The sequence below is a fragment of the Dendrobates tinctorius genome, unplaced genomic scaffold, assembly GCF_039654945.1.
Source record: "Dendrobates tinctorius isolate UK_male_01 unplaced genomic scaffold, ASM3965494v1 ptg000007l, whole genome shotgun sequence".
Taxonomy (NCBI): Eukaryota; Metazoa; Chordata; class Amphibia; order Anura; family Dendrobatidae; genus Dendrobates; species Dendrobates tinctorius.
The window spans coordinates 29,244,393-29,258,739 of NW_027361675.1; the positions used below are offsets into that span (position 1 = coordinate 29,244,393).

General features: G+C 42.4%; 1 protein-coding gene across 3 annotated transcripts in view; it reads left to right on the plus strand.

The window, feature by feature from the left end:
• The window catches only part of DHX40 (DEAH-box helicase 40), a 139,414-nt gene that overhangs the window by 88,480 nt on the left and 36,587 nt on the right, over window positions 1–14,347 (plus strand). For all 3 annotated transcript variants that reach the window (XM_073572966.1, XM_073572969.1, XM_073572968.1), the window contains exon 12: window positions 407–564. In XM_073572966.1, the coding sequence (XP_073429067.1) occupies window positions 407–564 (158 nt within the window). The remainder of the gene's footprint in view (window positions 1–406; window positions 565–14,347) is intronic.

Consider the following 14,347-nt stretch of genomic DNA (forward strand, 5'->3'; position numbering starts at 1 on the left):
TAGCAAATGGTTTTGTGACACAGAGACAACACCGATATACCTGAAAAAGTTCCCGGTACACTTATTTCCCATTAAAGTATTCTTTTTTTATTTTCTAATTCATATGTGGCAATTAGCATTGAGCAATCATGCTGGGATAAGGTGTTATCCGAGCATGCTTGTGTTCTAACTCCGTGTCAATGGTGTGCTCGAATAATAGGTTTGAGTCCCGCGGCTTCATGTCTCGTGGCTGTTAGACAGCCGCAACATATGCAGGGGGGATTACCTACCATACAGCTGTGGGACTCTAACCTATTTTTCAAGGACACTCGGTTAGCATACAACCATGATCGTATGCCTTTTCCGAGCATCATCACCAATGTCAATCTGTCACAACTGACAACATTTTTCTTTTTCATTTCTAAAGGAGCGGTAATGTTACAGATCTTGGACGTTTCATCATTGAATTTCCATTATCTCCAAATTTGGCCTGTGCTCTTATAAAAGCAACCACCTTTGGGTATGAGGATGTTCTTCTTCCTGTAGCAGCCATGTTATCTGTGGAACATGTGTTTATACAATCAGGTATTTTGTGGGGATTACTCCCAAAGTATTTCCATCATCATTTGCGGGTGCAATTGTTTAGAGATAACTGTGCTCTGCTAGTAAAGCCTGACACTGCTTAAAGGGAACCTGTCAGGTCATGTTTATTTATCTAAGTAAAGTCAGAGCAGGCTAAGGGTGATAATTTGGATCCAGGTCATGTTCATGTCATAGGTAGCACTCTGGTGAAAGGAGAAAAGCTACTTTATAACGGCGCTGTCCTGCGATCCTTTCCATTCATCAGGGCGAGGCGCAGCACTGAGCGACCTAAACAGTTGACATAATTGGAGAACTTGGAGTGCTTCCTATGACACGGACATGATGTGGATGACTATTATAATCAGCGGTATATGTAATATGTGTCAGGAAATATTACTCAGGACTGACATATACCTCTGACATGAGTTGAACAGGCCTAAACCGATGATGCAGGATAGCATCAAATAAGTATCGCATAGGGCTGTAATATATAAGGCCATGAAGCGGTTAGTGTCAATATATTTGGTATTCTATAGCAGTGAAGGGATTCGCTTTAGGATCCCTAATGGTCGACGGTAATGAATATATTAAAGGTGTTATCCGGAACTTTTTTTTTTTTTCTTACGAGGCTAAAAACTTTCAGACAGGTAGTTGCTAATTATCTGGTTCTTCTGCCTAGCACTGATCTCTGCCAACTCCGAGCGATTACAGACTGTTCTTGCTGGCAATTCTGCTGCTTCATTTGGCCTCACATCCGCAGAGTAGCTCTTCTTCCAGTCTGCTCTGCTGATGGGGAGTCACTGCCAGTGTCATTTGGATTACCAGCCGGCTCCACACAGTTAGGAAACAGGGAGATGGCTGTCAATACAGATATTTGCAGAGATGCCCCATCAACAGAGCAGAATGGAAGGAAATAGGCTGACGCGACGTCAACAGAAGCCGTAGAATTAACATCAGGAATGGTCCGTGACCGTTCTGAGCTGGCAGAGATCGGCGACGGACAGAACAGGCATGTAGGTAGCAACTGCCTGCCTGTATGTTATTAGCGCCATAAGATAAAAATACAAAAGTTTTGAACAAGAATGTTCTGTGCTTGAGACTTCTGAAAATCACTCTAATTATAATATGCAACGGATCTTCAGTTCAGAAAATGTCCAGCATATATGCACTGTGGGCATGTATCCTTAGGTTACAGCTTAAAAGGAAACATTTGTAACATTTATGTCAGAAGCAAGAATAATATATTAAGCAAGGACTTCACTATGACATGTTTCATGCTACAGTGAGGACACAGTATCTTTTTACAACATCACATGTAATGATTTCCCATGATGTCGCACCGCGGACTATTACGACTCTGATACAGAGCCACAAATAGTTTTTAATGTGTTTCATTTTTCGTTGCTGGTTGCTAGTCTCGCACGACTATCTTGCCGTACACTTCAATGCAAGTTGCATGCATCTGGAAGTTTCCTGCGATTAAGCTGTTTTTTATACAGCAAACTCCCAGCACTAAAATAGTCACATGACAAAAAGTCACAGACAGGTTGCGCAAACAAGAGAATTGCTGTCATGCGGCACAAGCTGTGTGGCCCCAGCCTGTGTGACATCATTTCGTTATAAAATGATTTATCAAATTAATGAATGTAAATCTCCACATGACGTTAAAGACATTTTCAGAATGAACTTTTTTCCTTATCCATAGGATGTAAGGCCCAAGATCCCTAGAAATAACAGTCAGGCCCTATATTGAGCTTCCTCCGGCAGTCTCGTAGACAACCAATGGAGGCTGGGCTGGATTGCGGGGCATCTCAGTGATGGGACCCCTAGTGATCAGTGAATTATCTTATTGATACTGAATATCTTTCAATTCTGTGAATACTCCTTTAAATGTTTAAGATAAAATGAAGACCTTTGACTTCTGTTCTGTATGGCACCAAAAGTATCTGTTAAAGAAGTGATATAGTAACGATCATTAATTTCTTAGGAGTTAGACATAAGTTAATATGTACCTTATTACACCAGTAGCTCTGCAATACATTAAACAGGGAAGATACTCACTACCTGGTATTGTACTATTGCCGGAGTGCCACTTAAGGACTGTGCTCTACTGATTTGGGAACTTTTATTTTTTTTATGCCCCTCGTTTCTTAAGTTATGTTCCCCAATAATTAAAGATGTCCAATATGCAAGTTTTCTCTTTAGCCAACTTGGTGTATACCACCGAAATTCTGCTTTTTTGTGTGTTTTGCTTTTTCTCCTCTATGATGCTGGTTAATCAAAACATTACCACATAATATAGGTGTAAAAACAAATGCCCACAGAGAAGGTCACAGCTTCAGCTTGATCTCATAAACACACTGAGAACTCCGCTGTCACAGCTTCTCTTCCTCCTATTGGAGTTACAAAGCACAGAGGAACAGCAAAACTGGAGAGCTGAACCCGACTGAATTACAGGTGATGGCTACTACTCTCCTGTTCTCCAGCGCTACAGTAGCAGGAAAGGACACGGTGACTGCGGAGCTCTCCGCATTTTTATGTGAGACAAACATCATCTCAGAAGGACCCAGGCTTCAGCTGTAATCTTCTCTGTGGGTGTTTTCTTATTCCCCTTGTAATGTAAGATATGATTTTGCAGAACTTTCTAGAATCTCCCATTGCTACACACTGAGGAGACGAGCCTGTCATGTAGCTGCAACCCCCCTCTTCCCCCACAACACACACACACCAGTGTCTTCCTGCGTGCAGCTCTGTGAAACCTGAAACCGTCCATTTCCTCTCGAAGCCCTCTCCTTCCCCCATACCTGCACGGCTAAGTGGAAAGGCTGTCCCTTTGTCTGAAACCACGAGGCCAATCTAGCTATAGGTGATATTAAAGAGACTGTATCGCAAAAAACATATACCGTCGAGATATTATAATCATATCACTGTGTAGGCAATGAAGCCAGCTTTCTAAACCCCTAAGTTTCACGATTCTCGGACTTCCAGAAACTGAGATATGGATTGCTCCCAAATGGAGTGTCCTAAGTATGGCATGCTTAGAGTTGTTTCACTCCATTCGGTAAATTACAAACAGTGGTACCCTACGGGTGGTTATAAGAGCTTTTCTCGTCCTGATATAGTTAGTATAAGTTTTTAGAAAAGTTTCAACTTAGAGAGAAGGGGGTGGAACCTCCCCAGTCGGCCCCTTTTGCTGAGGTCACACAGCCTAGACCATAAGGGATGCGAGGGGACAATGAGCTCAGTTCAGCTGAAGTCCTCATGCCAGAAAGACGTGCGGATGAGTGGGGACGTTTGGTTAAGTGCCCCTCCCCCAGCCACATGGGATGCCTGATACCGACTAAGCACATGTGAGTGTTACTTTCTGTTCTTTTTAACCCCTTTATGTTATACTTGTACATATTTAATGTCTCCAGTTTATAGCAACTTTTATCTGTATAATCACTGCCCTTTTGGGAATAAATGATAGAAATCTATTAGTTTGCATCCATGCTCTAAGAAACGAACTATGTGCCTTTTTTAGATAATCGCTACTAATTTGAGGGGTTTGCCGCAGACCCTCTTAATTAACTCTTTGATTAAGTAAGGCGTGGCTGGTGGCAACGTGGTGTGTACAGCTGGTTAGGCTAGCTGGCAGTACAGACGGGTCTTACATGCTGAATGAGGGGCTGCGGCCACAGCATTGATAATCCCCTTACTGCAGTAGTCTAATTGCCCGTGCACAGCAAGCAGCCCATCCGGCGACTAATTACCCTAGGTGCAGTTCCCTGACTGACCTGAGGGTAAGGGGGGGCGCCGGAGAGCTGCGAGTTCCAAAGTGGAACTGAGTAAGTGGGATATACATAAATCCCCGCAATTCTTTTTGTTTTCAGTGGTGGGGCATCCAAAATACCCCCCTGCGGTAAATTGTTAGAGCAAGATTAGCTTGCTGTATTTTTGTCACGTGGTGCCGGTGGTGGGATAGCTAAGATAAACCCCCACTGTGCCCATGATAGCCGTGTGCTGGCAGTGCATCGCGTCCCTCCGTCCGCTGACAAACCCGTGTCGGTGGTGGGATTGTGACATATTGGTGGTACAGGGTCCACTGTCCGTCACAATTTGATGGCAGCGGTCCGCCGTTCATCACACCACTCTATGACACCGTTATGTTTTGATTGGACAACATCATAGAGGAGAAAAAGCCTGTGTGCACAGAGTATATGCCCAGTTGGTTGAACGAAAAAAAATGCAGATTGGGTCCTCTTTATTGCTGGAGTTTAGGGGAAACCTTGGAGTGTAGTGGCACAGAAAAAATAAAATATAATCTTCCAGAATCAGTGGCTCAGCACCAATTGATTAAGTTGAGTTTGAAGAGCATCAAATGCTAAAAACAAAATTGTTTGTAAAAAGGGGAATGGGGAACGGGAGAAGTCGGCTCACCATTTGCAGTCTCTTTCCAAGAATGAGTTCCACGCACGGAGGAGCCGCTTAGGTGTGCAAGTCCCAAAGAATTAAGACAAAAAGGGTACTGTAGCGTAGAAAAATATAAAACGTCGTCTTTAATGGAAAAAATTTATAAAAGCAGGCACAATGCTGGCAACATATAGATCCCAGAGAGCTACCAACCGATGTGTTTCGACACTCCGGTCTTAATCATGAACCATGGTGGAATCAATTTTACTGGTTCTGGAAGCAATAGCCGATTTCCTCACTTTGCTAATCGGGGATCTAGCATATGCCTCTTGCTCTAGCTGCTGTTCACCTTCATAATTCTCATTCGTCAGTTTAATTGTACTTATCATGTTTGAAGCATTGTCCATTACAATAGCAAGAACCTGTTCTTTTGTGAATTCATAATCTTGCAGAACTTTTTCCACTAAGGTCTGGAGAAACTGGCTGCTGTGATGAGTTTTAGTATCTTTTACTGCCAGCGTCTTAGTAACACTTTTTTTGTTGTCACAAACATATCGAACGTTGATAGCACAATAGTTCACTCTGTGACGTGTGCAGGCATCCATTTTAAGACACACAAAGTGTCTCTTGAGAGTCTTTTTAAGATCTTCCTTTTGGTTAAGGGCTTCTTCAATCACTAATTTTCTAATACTTTCTCTTTCCAGAAAAACACCAAGTTTGCGGGCCATTTCTCCATTAAGAGCTGTAAAAGCTGGTCGTTCACAACAAGCTCAATGACCTGTCTTTTAACCCCTTAATGACAGCCAATATGTCTTTTCACTGACCTGAGATATAAGTTAATAGCATCCCCATACAGATGACAATCCAGCAGCTGTCGGCTGTGCAATATAGCTGACAACTTGCTGTATCACAAACGATCAGTGTTGGCACCGTCCATATCTGTTTAACCTCTTAGTTGCTGCTGTCAAAAGTGACTACAAAAAATAAATTGTTAATAGATTGTGGGGGCTTCCGCTTTAATCTAATTGACACACTGAGATCATGATTCTGTGGTACTGATGTTTGCCTTAGCAGTTCATGGCCAACTAGCGGCCTTAGAGTCTACTGGCTAAAGCAGCCAGTTCAGAAGTTAGCGACATTTAGGTGGTAAAAAAAAAAACACTTTTTCATTCCTGCTATACCACTTTGCATTAATTCCTGAAAATCACCTGAAGGGTTAATAAACTACCTGACTGCAGTTTTCAATATGTCAGGGGGCGCTGTTTTTAATATGGTATCACGTTTGGGGTTTTCCAATATATAGCACCCCCAAAGTCACTTAAAACCTGTTTAGGTCCCTCAAAAAAATAAACTTTTTAAATTTCCTTGAAAAAATGAAAAATTACTGCTACATTTTTAAACCTAAAGTGCTAACAAAATAAATTAGCGTTTTAAAAATGTTGCTGATGTAAGGCAGACATGTGGAAAATGTTGTTTATTAATGATTTTGTGTGGTATGACGATCTGGATTAACGGGATAATCATTCAGAGTTTGTAAATTGCTATTTTTTTTACATTTTTCTCAGGTTTCTAATATTTTTTTATAAATAAACACAAAACATATCAACCTAAATTTAACATTATCTTAAATTATAATGTGCTATGAAAAAACATTCTCAAATTCATTGGGGTTTGTTGAAGCGTTCCAGAGCTATTGCCACATAAAGTGAATTTAAAAAATTGGCCCTGTCACTAAGGGGTTAAACACATCTGCTGACATTGTTACAGTGACTTTGTCACTTACCAAATATCTTGTAACTGATGTTTGAGATGCTCTTTCCTCCTTTGCCTGGAGGGAAATACTGGGCTCTAGTTTCTTGGTGCTGCTGTGATCTTTTTCAATCACGGCTTTGTAAATTTGTGGGTGGCAGCATTGTAGATGTCTTTTTAGATTGGAAGCTCTTAAAGAAACATTTTTATCACTGCCTGAGTATGCATTGATTTTGGCATCACAGCATTCATCTGGGTCACTGACACACAGTCACTGTGAAATGCTCAAATACAGCTGGCTTCATAAGATGCTTCTTAGATATTTTGTAATTATGTAAATTTGGCTCTAAAAATAATTTTGTCCTGTAAAAATAAGAAGGTATATTGAAATTCTTGCAAGAATAGGGAATCATGCACTGTATAATTTAGGATAGAAATAAAACAATCTTTGCATAAGTCAGTAGGACAGATGATAAATATAAAGTCTGTAAAATATGTTGTAAGATAGCTTTACTCTGAACCTTCAATATCAGGCTAGTCTCAGGGTACAGCTCACTAAATGCTTCACATCATATTTCTTCACAGTCTACAGTATGAAGAGGGGAGGAGGGAGGGAGTATGCTTGTGCTGAATCATATTCTATAACACACACTAATATATATGTCTTCATCGATCCTGTTACTGTGTTTACGAATTTGAGATGTTAGAAAACAGTTTTTGCCTTCACCCATGACAGCACACCTGAGAGAGGGTTCCGCCTCGCCAGGACAGGAACCTGCCGAAATATATGGGGCGGTACCTCCCCCCCTCTTCAGTTGCGTTCCAGTCCTGGATAGGAATCCCGTAAGGCGGCGGTGGTCATGGATGAAGGTCCCGGCGCGGGAAGAACAGGTTTTCATACCTGTAGCGCTGGCCGTCGGGCATCCGGAAGCGCAGACCACAGGTCCCCCTGGGGCTTTGTGTTGGCACAGGCGTCAGCTGCAGAAGGGCCTGGAGAAAATCCGCCCTCCCCCTGCCCCTCCGGGACGACTTCCAGCTGACGGTGGTCAACTTCCAGTGCCGCTGATGTCACGGGCGCCGCAATGCATTGTGGGCGCGCCCTGCTGACATCAGAGAGGCGCCGAAAAGATGGCGCCCAGTGCGATGCCGGCTGGCTTTTTTCTTTTTGGGACGGTGGTCGCAGGGGAAAGGGGCCTATCTCACCTGGATGAGGCGGCCTATTTTAAGGTGGACGCCTGAGAAGGAGGCTGCTAGCAACATGGAGTCAGAGCAGCGGCTGTCACTATCGCTACCTCCAGCTCAGTCTACGGCGCCTTGACAGGACCGCAAGGGTGATGGTCGTTCAAGTGCCAGAATGAGCAGTCTCCCCATCCACAGATCTGGGGACTCCTTGGTGTCCAGGGATGACGCGTTGTGTACCTCCACATCCTCTGAGTCCGGTACCCTTGGCTATCAGCGGGTGGTGAGTGATCTTCGTAAATGTTAGCTAGGTGATTAATTGGCCCCTATTGTCTGCTTATATCTGTAGGAAAGGCCTAAAAAAAGCAGGGTCTGTGCCCTGTGTAAAAGTCCCCTAGCAAGGGATTGGTAGAAGGACCTATGTTTCAACTGCATCCAGAGAACTATCGCAGAGGAAACCCCAAATTTTGCAGCTACCCTTAGGTCGGCTATTAGGTTGGAAGTAGAGGGCTCCCTTAAAACTCTAATAAAAAAGGGGAAAAAGAAGTTTGAAGATTTTCCATCTAATTCGGACTACTCCTTGGTCTCGTTGGTAGGTCGAGTACGGGCTGAATCCCCTTCTTCCTCTTCCTCAGACAGTGACACAGGAGGTAAACCATGTTTTCCTATAGAAGACACAGACGGTCTCCTTAAAGCCATTAGGGTAACAAAGTGTCTGAAGGAAGAAAAGATAGCTAAGTGCCTGGAAGATGTGATGTTTGGGGGATTACAAGAAAGGAAGAAGTGAACCTTTCGAGTTAATGACAAAGTCTGAGCACTCATCAATAGAGAGTAGAAAAAAAACGGAAAAGTCAGGGGCCCTGCCCTCTTCCCTTAACAGGAGGTATCCTTTTGAGGAAAAAGATACTGAGATATGGGACAAGGTCCCAAAAATCGATGCCGCAGTGTCCAGGTCGTCCAAAAAAACGGCGTTGCCCTTAGAGGACTCGGGTTCTCAGAGACCCATTAAATAAAAAGGCGTATTCTTTCCTTAGACATACATGGGAAGCCGCAGCAGGGAGATTAAAACCTGCAATAGCTGGAACTTGCACGGCAAGACCTTTAATGATCTGGCTCCAGCAGCTCAAGGAGCAACTTGGCTTCGAAGGTGCCAAGGGATAAGATCCTGTCGGATTTGTATCTTTTACATGGAGCGGCAGCCTTTTTGGCAGACAAATCAGCTGACTCCATGAGGCTAACAGCTAGAGCAGCTGGATTATTGAACGCCGCGAGACACGCCTTATGGGTTGCCCAGGTGATATACAGTCCAAGGTCAAGTTGTGTTCCTTGCCGTATGATGGTCACTTCCTGTTCGGGAAGAATCTGGATGATATCCTAGAAAAAGCAAGTGACAGGAAGAAAGGCTTTCCCAGGTTTCCAGCAAATCAGAGAAGACCACCCTTTCGGAGGCAGAAATTCAGCAGGGGCCGTCCCCCAGGGGATAAAAGGAAATGTGAGGATAGGAGAAAAAAGGATTCTGGATTTATAATAAACAGATCACACAAGCGCTTACCAAGCAATTAACACTAATAGTTCCCCAGCTGCTAGGTCTAGTGTAGGTCGGTGTCAGCCCACAGTTTTAAAAACAAATCCAAAACAAACAAAAAGACCTGCACTAAAAGGATTAAATAGAGGCCGCAAAAGTAGACAAATGATGTACAGAGGCACCACCTAAGTTAACATGTATCAATTCAATAAAGGTACAAACTAGGTTTGTCCTGGACTCCAAATTACAGGCTTTCCTTCTTCACGAGGACAAGATAGAAAAGGTAGTAAACCTGACCTCAGCAACTATAGCACAACCCCATATGACCCTGAGAAACGCAATGTCCCTGTTAGGGACCCTGACGTCCTGTATCCCAGCAGTCAGATGGGCCCAATTCCACACACAACATCTGCAGTGGGAGATCCTATCAGTACAAAAATGGCTAAGAGGGCGTTTAGAAGGAAAGATGGAACTTTCCTTAGGGGTCAGAAACTCCCTCAGTTGATGATCAAACAAGACAAACTTAACATCGGGAATACCTTGGGAAGTACCAGTAAGTGATGTGATCCTAACAGATGCAAGTTCCTCGGGGTGGGGGGGCGCACCTAAGAGGCCAAGCAATACAGAGGTCCTGGACTGTTCAGGAGCAAGATTCATCATACAACCTAAAAGAACTTTGGGCAGTGAGCAAGTCACTGGAACACTTTATTCCACTCCTCCAAGGCCACAATGTCCGTATTATGTCAGACAACAGGGCCACAGTAGCATACATCAACCATCAGGGGATGACGAGGTCACAGCCCCTGATGGAAGCACCCAACAGTATTTTTCTCACAGCCGAACAACATTTTCTGTCCCTGACGGCACTGCACATAAAAGGGGCAGAAAACATCAAGGCAGATTTCCTGAGTCGCAGCAAACTAAAACAGGGGGAATGGGCCTTAAACCGCAGAATCTTTCAGCAGATAGTACACCTGTGGGTAAAACCAGAAATAGATTTGTTTTCCAACAAGAGCAACAGGCAAGTAAAGACGTTTTGCTCGTTAAACCCAAGGGAAAGACCATTTGCGGTAGACTCCCTGCATATTCCTTGGGATTTCAAGATGGCCTACGCATTTCCTCCAGTGACTATGATTCCGGCAGTAGTGAGGAAAATCAGAAGGGAGCAGGCAAGAGTGATTTGATTGCCCCATTCTGGCCAATAAGACCTTGGTTTTCCCTGTTGCGGATAATGTCACTATCAGAGCCATGGAACCTGCCAGAGATCCCGGATCTTCTCAGTCAGGGTCCAATATTACATGCGCAAGTGAAAGGTTTCCATCTTGCAGCATAGCATCTGAGAGGTCACTTCTGAGTAGTAAAGGATTCTCTACGGGGCTAGTCTCTACCTTGCTAAAAAGTAGAAAACCGATAAATACTAAAATCTATCCCAGAACATGAAGTAAATTCCTACAATTCTTAGGAAAACCATTAAATCAAGAACCTCCGATTGGTCCCATCTTAGAGTTCCTACAATCAGGGTTACAATTGGGTCTGGCTGTAAATACCCTTAAGGTTCAAGTATCTGCATTAGGGGCAACTGCAATCTGGCTGCAAATAGATGGGTATCAAGGTTCATAAAATCTTGCCATAGGTCCAAACCTATCTCAACGCCAAAAATTTCCGAGAGATATAAATTTAGTTTTAGAGGCTCTCACAAAGGAACCATTCGAACCCATTCAACAGTTACTTATAAAGTACCTTACCCTGAAATCTGTTATATTAGTAGCCCTTACATCGTAGAGTGAGTGATTTACAGGCCCTCCCCATAAATCCACCTTACATGCAGGTATATCAGGATAGGATTGTATTAAAGACAGACCCCGCGTATCTACCCAAAGTAGTGTCAGATTTTCATTGGAGTCAAGAAATTGTACTTCCCTCTGTGAAAACCCAAAAAACCCGGGGGAAAGGAAATTCCATAATCTGGAGCTTTACTAGAGTGTGTGTATCTGAAACTAGCCAGTGGAGGAAGTCAGAGTCCCTATTCATAGCCTTTCAGGGGGCCAGGAAGGGTTATGGAGTGTCAAAGGGGACCATTGCCAGAAGATGGATTAGGGAAGCCATTAGGATAGCATATTCAGCTATTAATACTCCGATTCCTGATGGCATCAAGGCTCATTCCACCAGAGCCGTGGCGACTTCCTGGGCAGAGAAAGCGGAGGTATCAATTGACCAAATCTGTAAGGCCGCTACCTGGGCCTCACCATCAACATTCTTTAAGCACTGTAGGTTGAACCTATCCTCCTCAGCTGACTTGACCTTTGATAGAAGGGTGCTGCAAGTGGTGGTCCCTCCCTAAGGTGTTTTGAATTCTTCAAAAGTTATATCAGAGAGTTATGTCACACAAAATAGTTAATAAATAACATTTCCTACATGTCTACTTTACATTAGCACAATTTTGGAAACATAATTTTTTTTTTGTTAGGAAGTTATAAGGGTTAAAAGTTGACCAGTGATTTTCTAATTCTTACTACAAAATTTACAAAACCATTTTTTTTAGGCACCACATTACATTTGATTAGACTTTGAGGAGTCTATATGACAGAAAATACCTAAAAGTGACACAATTCTAAAACCTGCACCCCTCAAGGTGCTCAAAACCACATTCAGGAAGTTTATTAGCCCTTCAAATGCTTCATGAGAACTAAAGCTAAAGGAAAAAATTAATATTAAACGTTTTTTCACAAAAAAATTACTTTAATCCCAAACCTTTTTATTTTCACAAGGGTAACAGGAGAAAATGGACAACAACATTTGTTGTGCAATTTCTCCTGAGTACATCGATACTCTATATGTGGGGAAAATCCACTGTTTGGGCACATGGCAGTGCTCAGAAAGGAGGAGGGAGCACCCTTTGACTTTTTGAATACAAAATTGGCTGGAATTGATGGCTGGTACCATGTTATATTTGGAGACCTACTGATGTGTCTAAACAGTGGAAACCCCGCAATTCTAACTCCAACCCAAACACAGCCCTGATCCCATCCCTAACCGCAACCACAACCCTAACCGGAAACCTAACCCTAAACACAACCCTAACCCCAACCCTAACTCCAGTTCTAACCCCAAACCTAACCCTAGCTGCAAAGAATAGAAGAAATTCTAATTTTATTATTTTTACCTAATTAAGGGGCTGACAAAGGGGGTTTGATTTACTATTTTTTTTTATTTTGATCACTGTGAGAGGGTCTTTCACAGTGATCAAAATGAACCAATAGTAAAAATCTCCTATTGTTGATGGGTACAGTACGGCAGATCCGGCGGGCGTGCTACGTATGTTTCCATTGTGAAAATGCAAAATTTGGGGGTAAAGCAACATTTTTGTGGAAAAAGTAACATTTTCATTTTTTTTCTTCCATGTTGTTCTATTTCCTGTGAAGCACCTGAACGGTTAATAAACTTCTTGACTTTGCTTTTGAGCACTTTGAGGGGTGCAGTTCTTAAAATGGTGTCAATTTGAGGTATTTTCTGTCTTATAGACCTCTCAGTCACATTAAGGGCTCGCTCACACTAGCGTATAATAAGGAGGAGTGCAATGTGAGAAAACAGCGTATTGCACTCAGACCAATGTTATTGTGCTCATCTGCGATTTTTTTTTTTTTTTTTTTCCTCAGCTCAAACTGGACTGAGGAAAAAAAAATCACAGCATGCATGAATCAGATTGCATTCGTCAATGAAAATAAATGAGTTCGAGAAAAAAATTGCACAGCATACAGATCATGTTTCATCTCAAATGAAACCTTGCATTTCATCAGCCAAATACAATACATAGCCCGAACCGTCAGAATAGAATAGATATATGGATGAATAGATAGATGTCCTATAGATATTTAATGTCACATATAATAAACTAGCACCCTTTAGTGCCTTTCATGTGGCACTAAAGGGTGTTTTTAGTCTTATTAATCCTATTAAATATATACATTTTTAAAAACGAAGTGGGGTCCCCGTATTTTTGATAATCAGCCAAGGTAAAGCAGACAGCTGTGGGCTTATATTATCAGTCTGGGAATGTCCCTTGTTATAGGGCCCATCCCAGCCTAAAAATACAATCCCCAGAATCACATGAGATGCGTGAATTATGTCGCTTGGCCCAGCTCTTCCCAGTTGCCTCGGTGTGGTGTCAAAAGGGGTAATGGTTTATGGTGTTGTCAGCTTTGAAGAAACACTCCCTCATTCACCAATTTATTATTAAAAAAGAATCTCTGCAGCTCTGACATAGTTCATGGTACTCCTACTTTGTTCATCGATTCAGTATTACAACCTATGGAGCATCATTCTGAGAACACCACTTCATAGGTCACTCCCAGTCATGTTTCATGAGTGATGACTTTTTTTTTTTTAAATGATGCTGATGTAAAGTAGACATGTGTTAAATTGTATTTATTAACTATTTTGTGTGATATATCTGGTTTAAGGACATAAAAGTTAAGAGATTGAAACTTGCAACATTTTCCAAATTCTTACCAAAATTTTGATATTTTCACAAATGCAAAAAATATCGACCTAAATTTACCACTAACATAAATTACAGTGTGCCACTAAAAACTGTTTCAGAATCGTTGGAACATGTTGAAGTGTAAAAGAGTTATTACCAAATAAAATGACACTGGTCAGAATGGTAAAATTTAGCCTGGTCAGGGAGGTGAAAACGGGCTTGGGGGTGAAGGGGTTAATCCAACATAATTTTGCAGAAAAGGGTTGAAGGAACGCTCCACTTTTGCACAAAGCATTAGATTGGGTTGAAATCTTGTTTACTCTACCATTTTGTGGCCCCGTCAGGGATTACATCCAAAGCCCTGCAAAACGTATGCGCCTAGTTGAGGCTGGCAGCAAGATGTAGTCTACTATGTATTGGTGCCCGCTTTCAATAGGCGTATATAGCTGAAAATTATGCAC